The sequence below is a fragment of the Humulus lupulus genome, chromosome 8 (genome assembly GCF_963169125.1).
Source record: "Humulus lupulus chromosome 8, drHumLupu1.1, whole genome shotgun sequence".
NCBI lineage: Eukaryota > Viridiplantae > Streptophyta > Magnoliopsida > Rosales > Cannabaceae > Humulus > Humulus lupulus.
Window position 1 is genome coordinate 16,988,813 of NC_084800.1, and position 24,574 is coordinate 17,013,386.

The following is a 24,574-nucleotide window of genomic DNA, read 5'->3' on the forward strand; positions in this document are numbered from 1 at the left end:
GATCCTAGGAAAGAATAGAAGCTTCTTAGCCGAAGGATTTGACGGAAAACAACCCAATCAAAGGTAATTGAAGTTTAAGTTTTGAGTTATTTTGAGTTTCTAAGCTTTGAATTGATTTTGTGAATCGTTGAGTTTTCAGTTTGTTTGAACCTTGGGTTTTGAGGGTTTTGAGGTATTGGGAAGCTTGGGAACTTTGCTTTGATGATTGGGGAATGTTTAGGTGTGTTTTTTGGGACTTTGAAGTGTTGGAAACACGTTGGAGAATGGTTCTGGGTTGGGCGCCGCGGCCCTGTTCTTGGGCGCCGCGGCCCTAGCTCGAGTTAGCAGGTGGCCTTTCTGTTTCACTGGGCGCCGCGGCCCTTGTGTGGGGCGCCGCGGCGCTTGCCTCTGGAATTCTGGGGGCCGCGGCCAAGGTGCTAGGGCCGCAGCCCTTGCCCTGTTTTCACCCCGTTTGCTCGTTTTGACCCCGGGAACTTAGCTATGGGCCTCGGGAGTGTCCCTACTACTTGGATTAGTTTGGATTGATCTCTTGGAGGCTAGATGTTGGTTTGAAAACCTTTGGTTATCATGTTATTGATGGTGTTTTATGTTTGGTTATGATTAGGTGACCGCTAAGGGCTTAAAGGTTGACCGTTCTCAAGGGTCGTTCTTATATTGGTTCTAGCTCGGATTTGAGGTAAGAAAACTGCACCCTGTGTATATGAGACATGCATGGCTATTATGATGCATGTCGGTTGATTATTATGTATGACATGCATGGCTATTCTTGATGCATGTTGGTTGACTGTTAAATGTGACATGCATGGCTGTTATTGGTGCATGTTGGATTGTTGAATATGTTGCATATGATGCATAAGAAACATGTGATTAGGACATGCTTTGTATACCGGGTATGATATTGTTCAGAGCTTGAACCTCTGTGTTAATGCATAGTCCTAATTGTACTAATATCTGTTAAGTAAGCATGCTGAACACCTTGTTTATGGATATTGGACATGTGATATATGTTTGGTGGCATGGCTTACCTGTGTATGGCACTGACTTATTAGTCAGAATCGACAATGGTGTCAGATTCGTCTGTGAAGCTGTGACTTATTAGTTAAGTTCACCACGGGTTGAGCACTGGTCGTGTTTTACCAACCTAAGGGTCAGAGGTGGCAGTGCGTTGTGAACGCTGGGCCAAATAAATATTAGATCTAATCGAGGTCGGCATTGAATGACTCATATGGGGTATTAGTGCTGGACCGACCGGAAGGTCAATGAGAACTATAAGCGCTTGCCTGGTCTACGACCAGATGACTATAGCCAAGGTATATGACCCCGGTGACTGTTTGTCACAAGGCTAAGGGACGTTGTCCATAGTTTCGACTCTAGAGTCGTGAGGAAGGTTATGTTGGTGACAAATCACCTTGCACCTGTCCTACCCAAGCTTATGAAGGAACCACTTATCAGTTGAGCCCTGGTGACCCTATCGTCACATGGCTAGAGGGAGCAACGCTCATTACTGTGACTTTTGGCTATTGTCACCTATCTGTATGGACCGTTGGTTCCGAATGGTTACTATGGTTGTTGTTGATATCATATCATGTTATATGGTGTTTTCTTGCTGGGCTTTGGCTCACGGGTGCTACGTGGTGCAGGTAAAGGAAAAAGAAAGCTGGACCATCCTTGAGTTGGAGAGCTTAGGTGATGACGTGTACATATGCAGCTGCTCGTCCACCACGGCCGAGGTTTAAAGTGGAACTAGGGTTGAACCCTGTTTTGCCGCTTAGAACGGCCTGTTGTAAATATTTTCTGTAATAGACTCTGAAATTATATTTTCGGGATCCCAATGTATATATTAAACGTTCTAGTGAAACGTTACATCTTAACCAAAATGTTTAGAACCTAAACCGCTAATCATACTTAGTTACACATTTTGGCCAAATGACTCGATTAGCGAGTTTAGCACTGTTTACAAGGCACATCGTAACGGTCCCTGGAGTTTGGGGCGTTACATGTTGGTAGGAGCAGCATAGTTGCCACGCAGTTTCAGCCTGTAGAAGTCGTCCATGGTCTTGTCCTTGACGTTGACCTGCGGCTCCAGCTTGTAGAAATACAACACCTCTGCTGGTGTTGGATCTGGGATCTGCTTCACAATGCAAAAGATGCGCCATCCCACAAGCAGTCGGTACGCTTGAGGCAGGAGTTGGAAAGGCGCAATCCCCACGAACTTGAGGAATTGCACAAAGTAGTCATGAAGCGGGAGAGTGGCTCCCGCACTGATGTGGCCCACGCTTCAGGCCCTGAACTCGCCCACGCTGGTGTGAGCTTTCTCCTCTTTCCTGCCCAGACGATTATAGAACAGTCCGGGAGTAGACTCCACGCCCAAGTGCTTCTCCAGGGCATACAACATTCGATAATTTCAGAACAGGTTCTGCACCCCATCCATCTCCCATCTGTTGCCACTGGGGGTCTTGGATCTTGGTAGAGTGATAGGGGCCGCATTAACTCGTTCTTCCACATGAAGGGTAACGCCTGAGGTCATGGCTGATGATCTGGGAGCGAAACAGAACAAAAAAAATAACCAAGCAGTCAGCACCAAAACTCAAGAAGGTTGGTTAAGGTACGGGGCCTCTCCTACGAACTGCTTGGAGGAGTCCTCTCCGGATCAGGTCCGGGATCACTAAGAAGCCGCGGAACCTTGATTGGGAACAAAAAAAAAATGAGAAAAAAGAGGATTTAGCTGTTCTCCTAAGTCGGCCTATTGCCACTTGTTCGGGAACCACCCGAACCCGAGGAGATCCAGGACGGTCCGGACTAGTTTTCTTTTCCTAACCTATTCTAATGCACCCATAGCCGACCTAAACACATGCAAGATTTAACAGCCTAAACAGACAAACAGGTATGGCAAACGTAAGAAAAACAAAGCAAAAGTCAGAAAAACTTACTGTAAAAGGCTGGTCGTGAAGAATGGTGGGTTTTCGGCGATAGTGACGGTAAAATAACGGTTTTGAACAGGTGAAGGCGGCTCAAAAGCTTGACTATGGGACAGGCTGATGTCGTCTACTCAGTCGAAGGGGTGGATATCGGGTGCGTTGGGAACAAGCGACGGCGAAGATGAAGTAGACGATGGAAAATGTCGTCGGCAAGCTCGGACATAAAAGATCTTTTAAGTGTTTTTCTTTTATGAGAATGTAAAGATATCTAATGAAAATCTGGGGTTATTTATAAGAACCAGAGGGTTGTTTCGATCTAAAGGTTCGGGGCGATCACCCCCCATCGGACGGTCCTGGATCGCGCAGGGACATTAATGGACTTACTCGAGTACTGGATCGCAGTACCCCCGAGGCGTGATCCGCGTCGTCTCGATCCAACGGCCCAGAAAAAGAGCACCTCAAAGGTCGTCCCATCCAACGGTCCTCTTTGTCGCAAAGATAATAATGGGAACATTTGTGCGGATGTGACACTTCATAACCCGAGTTGACATACTAGCCCCCAGCACAGTAACCAATAAGATGTTTGCTGACCTTTCAAGACCTAGTGCCATCAATGCGTCAGTCACAATGGGACACATGCACCCTTCATGATGGATCAGGGCGAACGGGAAGGTCTCCAGACAACCCTAAAGTAAATGAACTGAGGCTCTGGTAAACGAACCCGGATCCTGGTAAACGGTCTGGGCTTTTTGGATTTTGTCCCGAACATCGAAGTGGGTTATCATTCCGTGATCAATCAGCCAGCGGTGTCACCCGTCCGCGGACCCGTCGCCTTGGAAAAGAGTCGGGAAGTGCTGAGATGGCCCGAGAGGGAGACAAGCCTCCACCGCGCAAGCCCAGATGAAGGCTTGTGGGGTAATTGTTATCCCCATTTCTTCCCGCATGTACGGATCCGCTCTGAAAGTCCATGGGCCGCTTTGCTGGGAGTTAAGGCCCAGACTGGGCCCATTAGGCAATGGGAAAACAGGTATTGGCAGCCCAAGTCTCGGCAAGGCCCAAAGGGCTACCGGGAGGGTAAGCCGGGACTATTGTCAGGGCAGGATGTATAAACTTGGGACTGCATACCGAGATGTTCCTTGAGGTACGGTAAAGGAGGTCGCGACTACCAAATCTAAGATTGGGTCGAGATCTCCGTGGGTGAACTCGAGTCCTGGTAAATGAAGCGGGGCCCTGGTAAACGGAGGGGGACCTTGGTAAACGAACCGGGATGGGTTGTCCGAGTTTGGCAAGATAAAGTGTCTGAGATACTGACATCGTCCATGAAGTGTGGGGTGTTGTCCCCACGCTTCACCTGCAGAAGAGACTACCTCAGGATTGTATGCCGTTGGTTCAGAACTGCGCCGCCACTACTCTGACCAATCTTGTCCCCCGAATCTTCCTCGTAGCCCATAACACCCATACTGAAACACCAGTCTGTTGCATGTCTTAGAATAAGATATTGTTTGTGTTGACCTAATGGGCTTTGTTTAATGTATGTTTCTTATTTCAATCCTTTGTATTGGGCTCCCATCAGAAAAGCCAATGGTATTTACACCTTTGTTGGGCCCGGACTAGCCTGACCCAAGCCCAGTGCACTCATGTGCCTATAAATACGAATAGTGATGCACTGAGGAGGGGATCCGAGATTTTGATTGTAAGCAGTTACTTTGCTCAAACTTGTAGAAAACTTCATTGCCAAAAGTTCTCAAAACTCTAATACAATTGTCTCGTGGACTAAGGCTCATTAACACCTCAACCACGTAAAAACCTTGTTTACTTTTATTAAATCATTTCTTTTACGCTCTCTAATCTTTCATAATTCTAATTTCTGAAAAACTCGGTAAACAATAGTGATGTCAAAAGAATTGTTGATTGTGATGAAAAATAGAACCTAGGTTAAGTGAATTATATGCTTTATTAATTTATTGCCTAGATTAACTTGTCTCCATAGGACTTAATGCTTTATCTAAGTTAAATAGATTGTATGCTTCATAGATTTATTGCTTAACTAAAATAGTTAATTATTGAGCGCTTCGCCTTGATTACTTATAATAGGGAGACTGGGATAATTGTTTGCTTCAGCGTTATCTGCGGAGTTAATAGTTTAATTGAGAAATTGGAATAATATTTATTATTAGTGATTAGGAATGATTGTTGAGGGTGGAGATTAACCTTTATATGTTTCTTAATATCGTAATATCAATATTTAATTTCTTTCTAGTTTATGTTATTTAATTTTGAGTTTGAAATCTAAATCCCATTTTTAAGTTTTAGTGCTAATTATTGAATAATAAAGTGAACGATAGTTCTCGTAGGTTCAACCTGTGCTTGCTATTATACTAAAATAATTGGAAGTATTGTGTAATATCCAACATTTTCATTATACATTTTTTTATTATAAATCAGAGTTCTAATACATAAAATGTACAAGTTTACAAATTTAAGAAATAGTAATGGAAAAATAGTGTTTAAAATATCATTTTATGTTTTTAATGAGATTAAAGAGAGAGAAACTTGAGTAGTCAAGTATTGGACCCAAATGTCATATAATTTTAATTGGGGATTTTTATAAAATTAAGAAAGTTTTGCTAAAGGGCTTATTTGAAAAGAATTTTAGTATTTTGGGTCCAAGTGTAATTTAAAAAAAAAAGAAAAAAAAAAGAAAAGAAAAGAAAAGGCTTCAGCCTTTCTTTTTACCCGAGCCCCTCTCTCTCTCTCCTCAGAAACTCTCTCTCTCTCTCTCTCTCTGCGTGCTACTGTTGCCGACGACACAGGAGTACTTTCTGCCCACCACTTTTAGCCACGCGCCGGACAGTTGGATTCAGAGGCCTCCGAACTATCGTCCCACGCGGGAATCTAGAGCTCACTCGCCGATTAAACGCCTCAACCACTCGATTTAAGTTCGGCCACCCCGCGACTTCAAAGTTGCGATTCAGCCACCTCGGGCATCCATTTGCCGATCCGTCACCACCATCGTGCTCCTCGTGTTGTGGGCTTCAAAACCCAATAACTTGTTCCTACATCTACCATAGTTGGGTGGTGGGCCCACCACGAGCCACCGCGATCCACCGTAGACCGACGGTCGAAACTTAGTGTTCGAGGTTCCGAAGTACGTTTTGAGTTTCAGAAAATCACCGTTTGACTTATTGTGGAACCCGATCATTGTGGTATAATTTCTTTGACCTATATTGTGATTTAATTGTGATTGATTAGAGTAATTGTTATTATGTGTATTTATAGTATATAATTATATATTATTGATATATGGAATATTTTCTGTAATTTACTGGCTGTCTGGGATTATATAGGGCTGAGCATAAAATCCGAAAAACCGAAAAAACCGTGTACACCGACCTACCGAATACCGAAAAAACCAAAACCGTTTAAACCGAAAACCGAAAAAACCGCCGACGGTGCAAACCGCCACTGTTCGGTCGGTTTGGAAATTTTGGGTGAACCGACCAAAAAAACCGAAACCGACCGAACACAATAAAATAATAATATAATATTATATAATTATTAATTATTAAAAATTAAAATTTTTAATAAAAAAAAAACTTAAGGCACTTGTAAATGTAATTATGTTCTATATATTTATGTTTTAAAAACATACAAAAATGGAATCTAACAATCCAAAATTTTTAATTTTTTAACTAAAACTTTCAAAAAAAATAAAATAAAATAAAAAAAAAATCAATTCGGTTTGGTCGGTTTAACCAACCAAACCGCGGTCCAAAACGGTCGATTTTTTTTTAAACTGGTTTGGTTCGGTCGGTTTTCGGATTGCACCAATCCGAACAGAAAACCGAATTCTGGATTTTTTTTGGTGAAAAAACCGCCCAAACCGACCGATGCTCACCCCTAGGATTATATGTATTTTTTATACAGGTTTTGATTTTGGGATTGTCCACTTTATAGCCGTTGTGCTGTCCAATTTTCTAGAAAACATTAGATATTTAATAAATTATAAAAATACATATTTAATTGATTTTCTATTAATATGGAAATTATTATGATTAAGTAATTTTAATTATTATTGTTATTATTTTGTTAAGTAAATCAAGAATATAGTTTCATATATATATATATATATGAAAAGTGTGATTTATAGTAAACCTATTATTTAACAATTATTCTTATAGATTAATATTTTGTTAATATTTGAATATTTAAAATAATATCAAATATTAGTTTCTTACAGTTATTGATATTTGTAAGACCAGTGAATTTTGGAAAAAGTATATTTATTATATCACTGAATTGATGTTATGACTAATTAATAATAATATAAATATTTATAATTATATTATTATCACAATATCGATTACTACAATTTTATGTTAAATATATAATTTCTTTTATAAAATGACTATTTGAATATATACATTCCTGTACGTATTGCTATTGAAGTATTTTGTTATTAATATTGAAATAAGTTTATTTATAGACGATAATTATTATTGTTGTTGTGATTATTATTATTATTATTATTATTATTATTATTATTATTATTATCATAAGAGTACATTATCTTATGAGCAATGTTTAAAGCATGGTTTTATATGAAGAGTTATTTGTATTACGTTGATAATAATTATTATTATCATTCATATAGTTTATGGTATTGTTAATATACACTATCAGTAGTGTATATTTACGATTTTGATAGAATTTAATAAATGATGTGCCTTGAATAGGATTTGTATGGATTTGATTGATTGACTCTTGCTGAGCAATTTTAAAATAAGCTAAGGACCTAAGGTAAGTAAATCTCACCTTTTGTGCTTAAGTGTAAGATGCATGACTACATTGATTGTGTACATCTGATGAGTTAAGTATGGTATGATGATGATGCATATGATAAGTATGTGAAGAATGGTTATATGAATATCATGATAGTGTTGTGTGATATGAATTTGATGAATTTCATGATATGTGAAAGATGTCTTACTTGGTTAAGATTGATATGAATTATGTGCAAGTATGTGTTCTTATGTTGATGAATATGTGGATTACTGTTATGTTCATGATTTTTTTATATGTTATGATATATGAAGCGTTTAAGTTTTTAGGCTGGAAACCTTAGACCTGAGCCATAGCTCTACGTTAAGGTATAACAACGCCACCAACCCAAAGCTTCATGTATTATGACTAAAGATGTTTTGAGTTATATGAGATGTGATACAATGCCTTGATTGAATACCATCAACATGAATCATGAACATGAACATTGGCATTTCAGCATCAGCATGTATGCATGACATGTACAGTTATGTGATATATTATTATGTGATATAAGACCATGCATATGAATATGAGAAAATTTATGAAATGCCTTGAAAAGTCTTATGTAAAAGTGAACATTTTAATGACACAAGGCTTAAGCAAAGTGATAATAAGATGTTAAAAAAGGGTGCCACTGTTTTGATGAAGCAATCAAGTAAGTTCGGTAAAGAAGACGGAAGTCTATAAGACTTATAGTGGCTGCCCACTAGTGTGGGCTAGGTCAGAGTTGACCATTCAGATATGTTTGCCATGCTTCCGTCTTTCTCCTCCATATGTGTAATAAGTATGGCAGCTATGGCAACGATGAAATGAGTATTATGATAAGCCTAGCTGTGATGATGGCTAGCCGGAGGAGAACCCATGAGATTCTATATGATATGTGTAACAAGCCCTGCAGGCATTGGCCGAATCAAACAGTGTGCACAAGTGATATTGGGCCCATAAAAATGTGAAACTAAAAGAAAGAGCATAAAAGTAAAGTTTGAAAGTGCATGAGCAATAAATGAAATGCATAAGTATATAAGTCAGCATATTAGTATATGTGCACTACAAACTCACGACATTCATGTGTATGTGTATGCATGAGATTTGCTTACTGAGCGTTAGCTCATTATGTTATTTTCCAACATTTTTCCAGGTGTGGCTTTAGCTGTTGAGCAACTTGTGGAGCACGGACTCAGTAGCAATGCAATAATGGTTTAGAGTTTTCATATGGCTGCCTTAAATTTAAAGTATTCATACGTGTAATAATTTCTACTAATAAGTTTATATAAAAATTTTAAATTTTTCTGTATTTCTTCGTATCATTTTATTTAATTCTTTTGGTCAAGTGCCTTACATACTCGTAAACCCTAGAATTACGAGTATGTGGCAGACGTACCCTACCTTAGGGACGTTATATATTGAAAGAAAAATCATTGTTAAATTTGTTGTGGTATACGACAGCCATCATTACCCCTCTTATGACAGAAACTTACTTCTCTTAGGATAACCGATTACCCATCTTGATAACATGTTATTTAACCTAGATTTTTTTTTTTTACATACTTGATATCGTGAAAAATCAATGAAGTAACTACTTACTTTATTCAGACTTTGAAAAAAAATGCAATCTAAAAAAAAAAAGGAAAAAATATTTATAATAAATAAAAAAATAATAAACACAATTCATAATAATTTTTTTTTTTTGCAAAACAACCAAAGAAAAATTTAATATAAAAATAGTTATATAAAATTAATATAAAAATTCAAATAAGCTAAAAAAATAATAACTAAATTGCAAAAATACCATTACAAATTAATAAAATTTGATTAAGAAAAACTATGACATAACCAAATTTTTATACAAAAATATAGAAAACTATACCATAAAAATGAATTTTTTTAGAAAAATCATAGTATAACTTTTTCAGTTTATGAAAAAGTTATATTTTTGTAAACTTTATTAAAAAGTCCATATAAAGAAGAACCATTTTCTTTTTCTTAAAGAGGGAAAAATGTGGTGATGGGTCAGGTGACTATTACGCTGGTGATCATAACTGTTTACTGTTAAGCTAAAAATTGACTTGAGTACTGGCAATAATCAAATTTGGACTGATGAAGACAATTAACAGTAACAAGATTTCAGTGCTAATGAATCATTCAATATTTGGCGCCTCTAATGAAATAGGGTAGCCGAGATTGAATTGAAACTCACCAAACAAATGTGTGTACATATGGTATTGTATACCCCAATTGTAGGGCACTTGAAAGGGAAATGAGCTTAAATGGTCCATTTTAGTATGAGGCAATTACAGATAAGGAAAACCCTTTTCTTCAACTCCTTTCACAAAAAAATAAATGTAGAAATAAAATAATCATGTACTATAGTAGTAGGTAAAATGGATTTGGAGCATGATTCGATATTATAGGATGACCATATATTGTTATTATTAGTCATATAATATTATATGCTAAGTATTGTTGTAAACATAAGGATCCGTTCAAAAAGGAAAGGTAGTCAATAATCAAGTGACGCTAGTACTTTCTCACTCACCTTGGATTTTCCATACTATAATTGCAATTAATTTTTTAATGAAATTGTAACCATTGGAGATGAGGGGACCATATTGTCCACCGACAATTATAGTATCCTATAGACAGCAAATTCTACTTAAAAATACAGTATAGTTATTCTAAACGCAAAACATTACATGTATATAATATTTGATATCCCAATCTTTAGGCCAAATTTATATATTTCATTCATACCTTCAAACACAAACCCAACAACACAACAAGATTACATATCCAAGAAAACTTTATATAAAATGTGTACATTATATAATATTATATTTTATATGTATGAAAATTGTAATCAAACTTAGTAATAAAAACGTAAAAAGTTCATAGGATTCTCCTTTTCATTCCCATTGTGGGTTTGTGTAAAGAAAAAGGAAAAGAAACTCCGACAACGATGGGGAGGAAGGAAGGGGAATATGTAACGTTATTTCTAAAGAGAATCAAAATGGGGTCTCTTTATACACTTTTCACTTAATCTAACCGTTGACTGCTTCATTAACAATGATTAATTAAGTCAGGATGTTTCCTTAATGCGTCTTATAACTAATTACCAAACTTATACAACTGCAATCATTTTTCAGTTTCAGATACCCAATACCCAAAAAAAAAAAAATAAACCTTAATCATGAGCTATAATATTTTTCAGTTTGCAATATTCTATTATTATTGACTCTTTGATTAGATTGGATTTTCCCTTTAAAAAAAAATGTAGATTGGATGTGTGTAATGAGGAATAAATGTTTAATCCACGCTTCATCATATTGATTAAGATTATATATTATTTATTATTAATTGGTCCTTTCTACTGCAAAGCAATATTTCTCCGCGAAAAAAAGGTATTTCCCCGAAAAAAAAAAAAATCTCCGCCAGACATGTGTTCTTTGAAAAAAAAGTTGTTGTGTATTAAAAAGAAATTACAATTAATGTTAAATTACTTTTTATTTGGAATTTTCATTCCAATATTCAATTATTTCACTACAGAAAGCTCACTTTTAAAATTTTTAAAATCTCAAATCCAAATTCGCATCACATAAGGTCTCTTTTCTTTATTATAATTATTGTAAACAAAATTATATTTCTCACAAGTGATCGTGAATATTTCAGTCTTAAAAATTAGAAGCTGCCAAATAAATATATTTACCCTCTTTTTGACCCATCAAATTGCACTGAGAATTATTTTTAAGGTTTTCCATTAAAAGAGAAAAATAAAAATAGAGGTCTGTTTATTTGGCAGCTTCAAGTTTAAAATACACAGATACTATTGGTGACATATTATTTATATAATTTTATTTTATTTTTATGTTGGCCTCTCCAATCATACATCATCAGGAGCTATTTTACAACCAATAAATACAACTTATTCTATAAATAGAAAAATATATTTATTTATCATCATATCCCATTTGTTTCCTATATTAAAGTTTAAACTATACACATTTTTTATATAAAAAATAGAATACAACAAAATTATGCATCTCATTTATTAAAAAATAAAGGTTTAATTCTTTCGTAATAGAGTAAATCAAAATATAAAAATTTAATTCAATTTTAAATATAAATTTATGAAAATTAATTCAAAAAGTGCGATAAACTTACTTTTATATCATATGTTTTTGTTATTGTTTACATAATAGAAAATTTTAATTTAAATGAAGAAAAAAATAGAATTGTAATTCTATTAGAAATTGAGAATACTAATTAAGTCTACACTTTTATAAATAGAATAAATAACAAATTTTAATCATTTTAATTAAGACTAGATATATAATAATATCTTGTAAAATATGTAATAATAAAAAAAATGGAATTTACTCTATATACGTTTTTTTTAACTGTTTTTTCATTTTTACGACCCCTTTTTATTATTTTCAATTTTTATATTTAACGATTTTCAGTTATGCTATTTCATTAACTGTATTGTAAATATAACTCCTATATTGTAAATTATATTTATACTCCATGTAAAGTTTAGTAATATGTTACTTTTTGTGAGATAAGAATTGAAACCTTAAGCATGAACTAATTTTGTCCTATTATTTGATAATAATTAATAGTATTTTAATTTGTATTAGAATTATGCATAATTTAAAAAAATTCAACTCGCAAATGCTATTTTATATTTTAGTTTTTTTAACATATATTAATTAATGATGTGGTTGCTTGAATTTTTTAAAAAATATTATGGAAAAGTGCACAAGTAATTGACTAAGTGTGAGTTTTATTACATTAAAAATTAAATATTAGCTAGGATTTATCTCATTGTATACACTTGAGTTTTAGATAAATACCATATATGCAGCTCTATTTTTTTTTTTAAATAACAAGTCTTGTAATGGCAAAAACAGAGCAAAGATAAGATTTATCTTAATTCCGGTCAATTTTATTGCTAAAATATTCATGAAAACTATACATTACTATTATTTAAATTGCAATAAATAATTGCATAAAATTAAATAAAAACAATTATAAATATGAATACATCAACGGATTTATTCATAATTTATTACAATTTTACTAAACCATAATTAAAACAAAAATTATTTATGGTACATTTAGACAATTATAATTTGTTATGAAAATATTTGCAGCAAAAATATTTAAGTTGTACAGAAAATTATACTTAACTACGGAACTAATATTTTATTAGTTGTAAAATTTATATTATTGTTGGTATCAAATTAATAACAATACAATAATTTAATATTACATTGAAAAGATGAAGATAACATTAACCTCAAATAAAGCTATTAAAGATGCCTAGATATTTTTGTTCTCAGAAATGCACCACCAATAGTAATACTGTAATAGTATAAAAAATGAGAAACAGTAAGTAATATGCTTCTCCACGATACCACCGCCACTACCACCCACCTCCTTAAGCTAATTTCCAATTTTACCCTCCCTGAATAATATTATATTTATTTACATATCTTTCATTTTGAAATAAATAATTAAAATTATCTCAATTCTTCAATTATCGATCAGTAACTCTAGAATATATACTAATAAAGTCAATTTTCCTAGATGATTAAAACGAATAATTTTCAAGAGTTTTTCGAAATTATTTTTTTGTAATAATATTTCAGTTGATATTTTTTGTTTTTTTAATACTGGTTTGGATTTAATTTTAATTTTAAATAATTACAAATTGATCACGCTGTTTCAAATTTAATCAATAATAAATTAAAAATAATTTGAATTTTTGTTGCCTGTTTTTTTTGAAAAACTGAAGAGAAAAAGTAAAAAAAAAATTCAGAAGAAAGAGTTAATTTTTTTTTACCAATTTATAAAATAAAAATTTATATAAATCCTAATATTTCTTTAAAATTTTATAAATATCTTAATTTTGTTATTGATGTAGTTACTTTTGGGGAAAAGAATATTAATTTAGGGAAAATGTACGAATTTATTTTTGTGTATTAATTGAGTGAAAAATATGAAGATACAATATGGTGTATTTTAAAAATAAATTGAGGTGTTTATAAAATTTTAAGTGATAGATTATCAATTATTTATGACCATTGATCATTAGAAGTTGGGCCCACAAGCATTAAAGTACAGAGGTCCCACAGAAGCAAAGGAAGATTTGGCAGTATCATCTGTGCTGTGTAAAAACACAGGCCGTTCCACTCGAAGAAGAGTGACGTGGATAGTGGATCTACCACTGTGCTTGGAGGAACAACGAGACGGCCCCCACTTTCTTTTCCCCAAAACTGAAATATTTTACAAGGGAAATAATTGGACGAGGACCCATCGTGACCGTTGAAGACCAATCTTATATTTTTGGAAATTGGAGGAGAAGAATTTAAGTTGGGAAGGCAAGATCTGCATTGTATTATTTGTAGGGACCTATGTACCCAAGCGCCAACCTCTACGGGACCCATTTCTTGCTATTTCGACCGTGACAAATCATAAGCAAGTAATTGAACAACTCACCCCCCTCTCCTATGGTCAATAGTTTTTTTTGGTATTTACCGAAATTCAATTTAAATTAAAACAAAAATAATTATATTTACAACTGGGGTGACTAACAAGTCTAAATAATTTTATAAATAGTTTTGAAGATTTAAAATGAGATAAATATGTAATAAGTTTTTTAAAATATACATTTATAGTGTAAATTTAATTATCTTTTGAAGATAAAATAATTATATAATTATTTTTGAGACATAATAAATGGCATTGTTGATTTTTCAGTGAAATCTATCCTAAAACAACTATAACTTTAATTAAATATGTATACATTATTGTATAAAAGCAAACAAGGGTACTGATTGTTCATATTCAACATGGAAAATAATAAAGATATTGGTAATTTTTTTTTTTTTTTTTTCATTTTTCATTTTTTCTTATGGACATTTCAGTGATTTCAGACATTTTCCTGCACAAAATAAAAATCTTTGTTTTTGTCAAAACTTATTATTATTTTGTTTGTTGCAACAATAAAGAATCTTATAATTGCATTTTACCATATTCACTTTTATTTAATAATTTTTTACCAAACTACTTTGCCATTCGATGGAGGACATGCTATGTTTATATTGAAACTCTATGTTTTTATTTTATATTATTTTAAATAACAACAATAAATAAATATATGGAGGGCACTTAACTTTAAGGCAATTGGCATTTAAATCTCACTTTATAAATATATAAGCCATCCAGCTACTTCGATTTATTGTTTCCTTAAATTACTGTGGAAACGTGAGTAGATTGATAGTAAGAAACAAATATATATATATTTATTCTATATAATAAGAACGAAGATAACAAAATTTTTTGGTTTTAACGGTATTTTATTTTTTTAATGTTAACTTTAACGGAATATTCTTATATTTAACGATAGTTTGTAAACACTTAAACTTAAATAAAATTAAAAAATAATTAAAAAAATTCAAATGAGATATTTTTGAGATATTTTACAATAATAATTATTTAAAAATAATAAATAATTAAACAAATTAAAATATGATATTTTTTAGATATGTTACAATGATAATTATTTAAAAATAATAAATAATTAAACAAATTAAAATATGATATTTTTGAGATATTTTACAATATTAATTATTTAAAAATAATAAAATTATATATTTTATAACTTAAATAAAATTTAATTAAACTTAAACTCAGTTAGTAGAATAATATTATATTAAATATATAATATAATCTATTGTGAATTAGCAACAAATTATTTTTTAAAAAAAACTTAAAATTTAAAATCCACATATAATATTTAATATTATATTAAACATATAATATATAATATCTTTTTGTCCCAACCCAAATTCAAAAACTATAATAAATATAAACTTAAACAAAAATAAATAAATAATTTAATTAAAATGAGATATTTATTTGAAATTTATATAATATTAATATAAATTTAATAAAATTAATTAATAAATTCTATACACAAAATTAAGCCAATGTACATATTATACGTTATTTGTATCTAGTATATATATAAATATATATACACATATATGATATGTATTTTCTAAATATTAATAATATAATTTATTCCAATTTTAAAAAATAATCATACCATAATAGTATGTAAAATTGAATCTAAATTTAGTGTATGATAATTGCTCTTATATAAATGCAACTGATGCATTCAAATTAACTTGAACATAACTACTAAATGTGAAGAGTGAAGAAGAAGAGATTAAAACTGATTATTATAGGTATCAGTCCTTTAAATATAAATTTACTGTACATATTAGTTTTTTTTTACTTAAGAGCCAAAACCCATCTGTTTTTATTTAGTTAGTTAAAGATGATGTTAGAAAGACGAGAGTGAGGAATATTAACAAACCCATTCCTTTTGCATCAACATTAGATTTAAACATTAATTCTTTGTAATTTCGGTCATACTATTCCCAAATTGGTAAGTGAATTTTTATCTTTTTAAATTTCAAGTTCTCATGTTGTGCGTACTCATTTAATAAGTTATCAGATAACAATAAAAAATATTAAATGTTAAATATAATATTTCGCAAGTTATCTAAGTATGACATATTGCATGCATAACTTGTCTAATTTTTCTAATTTAATTTTGGAACTTAAATTTTGGGAAAAAATAATTCAAGAGAAAATTTAAACAAAAAAAATGATAATATTTTATTAGAAAATTTATAGATATATTAAAATCATTACAAAATTTTATAAAAAAAAATTCTTTTATTTTTTTCTAATAATTTATCTCATAACATTTATTCCTAATAAAAATAAAATGAGTTCCAGACAAATCCTAAAAAAAAGGATTAAGATTATTTTAATTTATTTTTAACATGCCGTTGCTCAATGATGATGGGGTGAGCAATACACAAACACAACTATTGAACAGCAAAGACTTTATAAGATAGAATTAAATAACAGGGACGTAAATAGTAAAAGCCTTAAATATTAGGGATTTTGCTGCAAATCCCTATGCTATGATGATAAGTTAGCTCTTTTAGCTTGAAGAAGCAAAAGGACACATGCGTTAATAAGGTAAAAGTCAAGACCTATTTTGGTAATTACATAAACCTTTCCCTTTGTCTCTTAACTCCATCAACACCATTCACCTTCTACACCTACACACCCAAGACTGACAGACACTCAAAACTTTCAGACACACACACTCTCTCTCCCTCTCTGAGAAATGGGGACACGAATCCCTTCTCACCAGCTCAGTAGCGGGCTCTACGTCTCGGGTCGACCCGAACAGCTCAAGGAGCGGTTACCAACAATGGCCTCGCGGGCCGTACCGTATACCGGCGGTGACATTAAGAAATCTGGTGAGCTTGGAAAAATGTTCGACATCCCAGTCGTTGATCCTTCATCCAATGGTCCTCCTTCCGCCAAGACATCACGACCCTCATCGTCTTCTCAGCACAACAGTGGATCCGTCCGATCCGGGCCAAACTCCGGCCCAGTAAGTAAGCATACCAACTCTGGTCCGATTCCGAAGAAATTCTCCGGCCCCATGGTACCGCTCCAGCCCACTGGGCTTATCACGTCGGGTCCGCTGGTGTCTGGCCCACAGGGATCCTCGGGTGGCGGGGGGAGGAGGTCGGGTCACATGGAGCATGCCGCGTCGACCGGGAAAGCAGTGTACGGGATGGCCGTGACGAGCTTGAGTGAGGGGGTGAAGGTAGGGTTTAGGGTTTCTAAGGCGGTGGTGTGGGTTTTCCTGGTGGTAGTGGCGATGGGTTTGCTTGTGGGGGCTTTTTTAATGGTAGCGGTAAAGAAGGCGGTGATTCTGGTGTCGGTGGCGGGGATTCTGGTACCGGTGGTGGTGTTGGTAATGTGGAATTACTTTTGGGGGAAGAGAGGTTTGATAGGGTTTGTGAAGAAGTATCCTGATGCTGAGCTTAGAGGTGCCATTGATGGACAGTACGTCAAGGTTACTGGGGTAACTACTCTATTCTTAAATATATTTATATATTTATCTTCTGAAATTTATTTTATTTTGCTGGGAGTTTCTAATTTAAATTCGTAGTGTTATATTTCTAATTACAGAAGAAAACAAAAAGAAAAAGAAGTGAGAAAGAGAGAGAAGGGGAATATTGACTTGTATTTTGTGACATTTTTAATCATGCAATCATTTATTATTGAAATACTTGATGATGAAGTTAGCGTATTGCTCTTTCCAGTTTGATATTAAAATAATTCTGTAAAGTAGATTAAATTATTTTCATTTTCTTGCTCTTATAATTTGATGAATGTGCCAAAACCCAAATTCAAAAGGGAAGGGTAGGTTGGTTTGAATTTTCGTGGGACATGTTCAATCAAAGGAGCCATTTGTAGAATGCTTTCTAGATTTTATACCTACCACATGAGAGACTAATAATTGGGCTCTGGATAACTACGATGTTACATGTTGATGATGGTACTTCTAAAACAACGAAAAGTACTGGAACTTATTTCGTTTTGATAGTTACATTTGAAGGTACATAATTCTATAATGTCTATATATTAATAGAACTTAGAGACCGTTGCATTTTCCGTGATGTGTTACTGTTTTACTCAGAATCTTTATGACAAAGCTACCTGGTATTTCGCATGCCAAATTTTCTTCTACCATAAAACTTTTAGGTTGCACCAACTAAAGAAATTCTTCAGGACATCTTATTGTGTGGATTTTCGTTGAAAATAAGGCCATATGTGAAGTAAATTAATGTATCCTGTGCATCACTTCTTTGCAGGTTGTCACTTGTGGCAGCATTCCTCTGGAATCATCCTACCAAAAAGAAACTAGGTGTGTGTATGTTTCCACAGAGTTGTATGAATATAAAGGATGGGGTGGAAAGCCTGCTAATCCTAGGCACCGCTGTTTCTCGTGGGGTTCTAGGTACTCAGAGGTTAGTTAAACTATTTGCTTCATTCACCAATTTATTGAATGGTTGGAGAGTATCAGGTCAAACTGTAAACGTAGCACTAGAAATGTACACCATCTCAATATGTCACAATCTGGATGGAACTAGATTATAATCTAAGATGGAGTTTATTGGAAAAAGATAGCATTGATCAATTACTTGGGAGTTGTTTGGAAATTATGTATAAGATAAACTGATATAGAAAGCAGCAACTATTTCTTCAATGTTGAAAATGATCGTTTTCTCTTGTGAACAGAAATATGTGGCTGATTTTTACATATCAGACTTTCAATCTGGATTAAGAGCGTTGGTGAAAGTTGGTTATGGAGCTAAGGTTGCCCCTTTTGTTAAACCAGCTACTGTTGTGGATATAACGAAAGAAAACAGAGAGTTGTCTCCAGGCTTTTTAAGCTGGCTAGCTGATCGCAGTCTCTCTAGTGATGATCGTGTAATGCGTCTCAAAGAAGGGTATTCCAACATTTTTTTGCATTCAAGCACCTTCTTACCTTCTCCCCAACTGTATAATGCTCAAAGAAGTTTAGAATTGAAAAACGCTATCTGCTAAAAAGATCATTCATCATACCATTTTTTTTCACGTTTATCAGATATATTAAAGAAGGAAGCACAGTAAGCGTGATGGGAGTTGTCCAGCGCCATGACAATGTTCTTATGATAGTTCCATCAGCGGAGCCAGTCTCAACAGGGTGCCAATGGTCCCGTTGCCTCCTCCCAACCTACGTTGATGGTCTTATATTGATGTGCGATGATAATCAGAATGCCGATGTGATTCCTGTATAGATGTTTGGAAATTGAATGCCACGATGAGTAAATATTTGAAGGGTGAGACTGATGTAACAAATTGCATACCAGTAGACCATTCTTCTTTTCTTTTCCCCAATTTAGGTGTGTAAATTGGCCTAGAAGAGGCTTAAAGGTCACATAGTAACTAGTCAATATGCGTTTTAAGAGTTGTAGATTTTTAAAGAGATCCATATGTAGAAACGAGTTCGTCTGTGAAGAAGAAAGTTGTATAATGAGAATGCTACGCCTTGTGATTTTTGGCTGATTTTATGTACATAAACTCATAGAGGTGCCCTAAAAAGGGTTCGGAAATGGTTGCTTGGTTGTGCTAAATTTTAGTACGGAAAATAGAGTTGAGTATTCTTTTCGTGTTTTCTTTGTATCTGTTTCTCTTATCCCTATTTGATTATGTAGATGGGAAAATATGAACGATGTTGTACCAAGAGAAGTAAGAACACTCGTGTAGTTTACATTTAAGTTTCTTTTTTTTTTCTTTCATAATAATTCAAATTACACTCTTTCGTACTTATTCGACTTGCGTTGTAAATTTAATTTTTTTTTCTATTTCCGATGATGATTTTCAACATATTAATTTTATATATTAGGACGATTAAAGAATCAAAATCCTATCAAGGAATAAGTACATCACATTAACTCCGAGTTACTGAGATGTTGAAATTCTGATCGGGATCTCAACATTAATTAACTCAAATTGTGTAACGTTAATTAATGTGAGATAAATTTACTTAAGATCAAGATTATTTTAATTTTTGTTTTATTTGAGACTTTACTCTTGACCTTTGCAATGTCTACCCTTACTTTGATTGAGAATTTCACTTGTTACTTTGTATTGAAATGTGATAAAAAATAATTACTGAATAATTTATCTATTTACTCATAATATTTATTTATAGTTTGAAAATACAATAATATTAGCAAAACCTTTGTAATGATCTTCCCAGTGTGTGACTTGCACTCAGGCACATTAAGTTGAGGAAATAAAAAATTTTAAATGACGAAATTAGAAAAGAAAAATAAAATAAACCACAAAACAATTCAAGAGTAGAAGTAAGACATTATCTATTTGGTATTGTATTTAATAAAAAGATTGCACTACATAGAGTAGATTTCATTCAGAAGTAAATATAACTTTTCCAACTCGAGTTGTGGTCTCAAGTAGACTGATTAAAGATTATTTTATTCAACCTCAGTATTTGTATCAATATTGTTATTAGAGCCTGGATGGCATGCCTCCAGCCACCACAAGAGTTTCTCCAGTAATGTAAGAAGCATCATCAGAAGCCAGAAAAGCAACAGCAGCAATCTCTTTAGCGGTACCAAACCTCTTCAGTAGACTACTACTCAGAATGAGTTTCTTCTGCAAGATATTCAACTCACCAATGATCTCATGATTCTTATTTTGTTACCACCGTAATTCATTTTAATTTATTTTTCTCAAATTTTGTTAATCTTACTAGCTGTCATTAATATTTTTTTTTAGCTATACACATAATTGTGAGATACATTATAAAATAAAATAAAAAATCAATATATCTGGTATATCTTGACTCGTTTCAGCAAAATATTTTTATGTATATATATTCTCTAGTTAAAAGTGGTGACAAAACTAATCCAGTTATTGGACAAATATCAACTAGTTAGTAAATAAAACTCAATACAAAATGGAATCAGTTACGAAGAAAAATCTAAACTAACAAATTTATTTTTTAATTAGAGAGTGCTATAAATTTTTTAACTGAAAAACAATGTTATATGTAAAAGTTTAGATCCAAGCTATGCTATAAAGACTAATTTCCTCAAATTTTTGTAAAAAATATAATGTTTATTTTTTTTTCTCTTATATTTTGTAGAATTTAGAATTTTTTTATTATTTCAAAAGTATGAAATTTAAAGAGGACAGAATTTGTTTACATATACTCAAATTGTGATCTCTTTAAATTTCAATTGATGGAAAATAAAATTCGGTCATTGCAAAAATTAAATAAAGAAACGATCAAATTCACGATTTTTATACTGACAAAAAAGAAAAAACTCACAATGTTCATTGCTTAAGTTGAAAAAGCAAACTAGTTTCCTTAAAAATACTTTTGTTCATTTTGATTTTCTCGGATTTAAATTATTAGGAACGAATAGACTGATAAGAGTCTTAAAAAATATCATATTTTTCAAATTTTTATTTTTATCAGCTATGTGGTTTTAAATAATAATAATAAATTCTACAAATTTTATTTTATGATAATTTCCCATTTATACATATTTGTAATATATATATTTTAAATAAGATAAATGATAAAGGGAAGACTTTTTCTGTTTGAACCAAGTTATCTATATAAATCTTAGAGATTTTGATAGAAAATACTTAATTTTGCTAAAAAATTATAGTTGTGTTTGGTAAAATTTTTGTTTTTGAATTTTTTAAACACAAAAATGGAAATATTATTTTTATTTTTGTTTTATTATTTTTAAAAATAAAAATATATTTGGTAACTATTTTTGTTTTTTGTTTTTAAAAACAAAAAAATAATAAATGTGTTTGATAACTTTTATTTTTATTTTTTGTTTAACAATATAAAATGATGTATTGATTTGAAGAAGAGAAAAAAAAAATTAAAAATTGAAAACGCTTTAAAAAAATTTGAAAGTGAAAATTTTCTATTTCCAAAATTTAATAAATTTTATTTAAAATTTTAAAAAATAATAAATAAATATAGAGTTACCAAACATTATTTTATGTTTAATTGTCAAATTTTTAATTAATTAAATAAAAAATTATTTTTACGGTCAATTATTTTTTTCAAAAAAAAAAATTAAAGAGCATAAAAAAGTAAAAATAACTATAAAAAAAGTATGTATTTAAGAAAAAATTCCTAAATTTTACCTCTCCCGTAAAAATTACATATTTATTTATAGTCTAATTTGTCTTGCAAATAGAAGCACGTACTCCTTGTACTTACAAAACCTTCATTTGTTGTAAGGATCTCGCCGAAGCGAGTCGGCACAACCCCGGGAGCAACACAATTTACTCGCAGATCTGGGCCTAATTCAGCTGCAAGAACCTACAGTAAGCACCAGGCGCCTTAGTTTAGTCAAGCCCAAGCCTAATAATAATAGTAAATGCAGTCCACGAATCGGGCCCAACAATTTTACCTTTGTAAGCCCAAGTAATGCGGTCTTAGTCACTCCGTACATAGCCCATGGACTCGGTTGGTGGTAGGCAGATATGGAGGCAACTTCTTCAAGTGAGGAGCGGCCTCCTATAAATCAACGTTATATATTATAATAATATTAGTTATAGGAACTACAATTCAGATAAAAAGCTTTTTAGTTTGTTTGTTTATAAATTATAACCTTCGTAAGAAGAATAGGAGCTTTGACATTAACTTCCCAAATCTTGTCAAAGATGGATTCTTGGGTTCCCATAATTGTGACTGTATTTTTCCCAACCATTGGATTGACGGCAGCATTTGAAACAATCACATCTATCTTTCCAAATTTCTGCATCCAATTACTAATATATTCATCACTAATGAATTAATTATAAGAAGTCAAACATATATAGAAGATCAAGATGAGTGGGTCATCTCTCTCATCATACTATCATGCCTATATAAATATAAATATAATATAAGGACCTCAAGTGTGTTGTGTATGAGATCCTTCTTTTGTTGGGCGTTAGAGACATGACAAACAAGCCCCAACACTTGGATTCCTTGACCTTTATGCTTTTCGGTTTCTTCATCAACATTTTCCTGGTACAGTATTCATTTCATTTCACGCTATATTATCTAAAACAAATTAATTAACGGGATATATATCAACACTTGATATCAAATGAGTGGCATGAATATATATATATATATATATATTTATATGATTAACCTGCTTGCGGGAGGAGATGACAACAGAGGCACCTTCCAAGCCAAGACGCTGAGCGATGCTGTAGCCTATCCCCTGAGTGGAGGCAGTCACAATGACAACCTTTCCCTGAAATCTCTTGCACATCATTTTCTTTACTTAATACTAGCCTTAGCAGCTTCCCCACTTTTTTTTTTCTGGCATTTGCCCGCTTACACGCACAAATATATATATAGACTGGTGCTATAATTAAAGATTTTTAAGGTGCCCCATTCTTGTCGCCTGATTCTTGTCTGATTCCTGTCCCCACAAATTGCATTTTGCCACCAAATTTAAAATGTCAATGTACATTTGGAAGACCAGATGTTATTAACTCGGTTTGTCTTCCTTATATTATATCATTATATATTTTTATTAAAAATAATTATTACTCCTCTCTCTCTCTCTCATCTCGTAAGTTGGAACTCTCCCTCAAGTTCTGCATCTCCGGTGCAGGTTGTTTGGTCTGCAATGGCGATTTATAATCCATGGTCAACTCAAATGTAAATCTCTTCTCACCCCTCAATTATAACTAGATTTGCTAAGTATTATAACTAGATCTGAGAATCCATTCTTCAATCCTCATTTTTTTCCTTCAGTTTTGGAAACTTTACAACCCAAACCATTGTTTCTCTCTCCAGAATGTGAGAGCTTGAGAGTGAGAGAGCACACTTAATGGAAGGGATATTAATAATAAAGCGTTTTTTATTTCTTTATATATAAAAGTTTTGTTCAAGCAACCTTTATATATTCATAACAAAAGCTATATTCATATCTAAAAGTTTTGTTCAAACAACCTGCACCGGAGATGCAGAATGAGATGAGAGAGAGAGAGGAGTAATTATTAATGGGAAATTTGAGTTTTAATGCCGCTCCATGAAAAATACCCTATCCCTATAAGCCTCTTGTTTTGGTGCTACTAATGACGTTAATACCCAAACTACCCCTGGTATAATTTTCTCAAACTCTCTGTATTCTCTCCCAAAATACTCGAACCAAGAAAACTTTGAAATCGATAGACCTCGATTAAATCCGTAGAACCCAACCTTCATTGTCTTCCACGACCACGAACAAGGACTCCCAAAGGGTCAGACTTGATGATCGGAGAAGGGGAAGGAGAAAACGTCGAGCAAGCCGACTAAATTTTTAGGAAACAACCTCAAAGAAAGCGAAGGTGAGGGATTTCGT

General features: G+C 32.7%; 1 protein-coding gene, 1 long non-coding RNA gene and 1 pseudogene across 2 annotated transcripts; 2 read left to right on the top strand and 1 right to left on the bottom strand.

The window, feature by feature from the left end:
* Nucleotides 1-5,920: 5,920 nt before the first annotated feature.
* LOC133793516 (uncharacterized) lies at nt 5,921-9,012 on the top strand. The gene is made up of 3 exons (XR_009874862.1): nt 5,921-6,124; nt 7,655-7,718; nt 8,881-9,012. It is a non-coding gene; the product is annotated as an uncharacterized LOC133793516 (long non-coding RNA).
* A 7,845-nt stretch (nt 9,013-16,857) lies between these two features.
* Nucleotides 16,858-19,844, top strand: LOC133794839 (uncharacterized membrane protein At1g16860). The gene is made up of 4 exons (XM_062232265.1): nt 16,858-17,706; nt 18,500-18,655; nt 18,927-19,138; nt 19,276-19,844. Exons 1-4 carry the CDS (start codon nt 16,954-16,956, stop codon nt 19,466-19,468), a joined length of 1,314 nt encoding a protein of 437 aa, XP_062088249.1. The 5' UTR covers nt 16,858-16,953; the 3' UTR covers nt 19,469-19,844.
* A 2,539-nt stretch (nt 19,845-22,383) lies between these two features.
* On the bottom strand, nt 22,384-23,548 carry LOC133793517 (tropinone reductase-like 3; annotated as a pseudogene).
* Nucleotides 23,549-24,574: the final 1,026 nt, after the last annotated feature.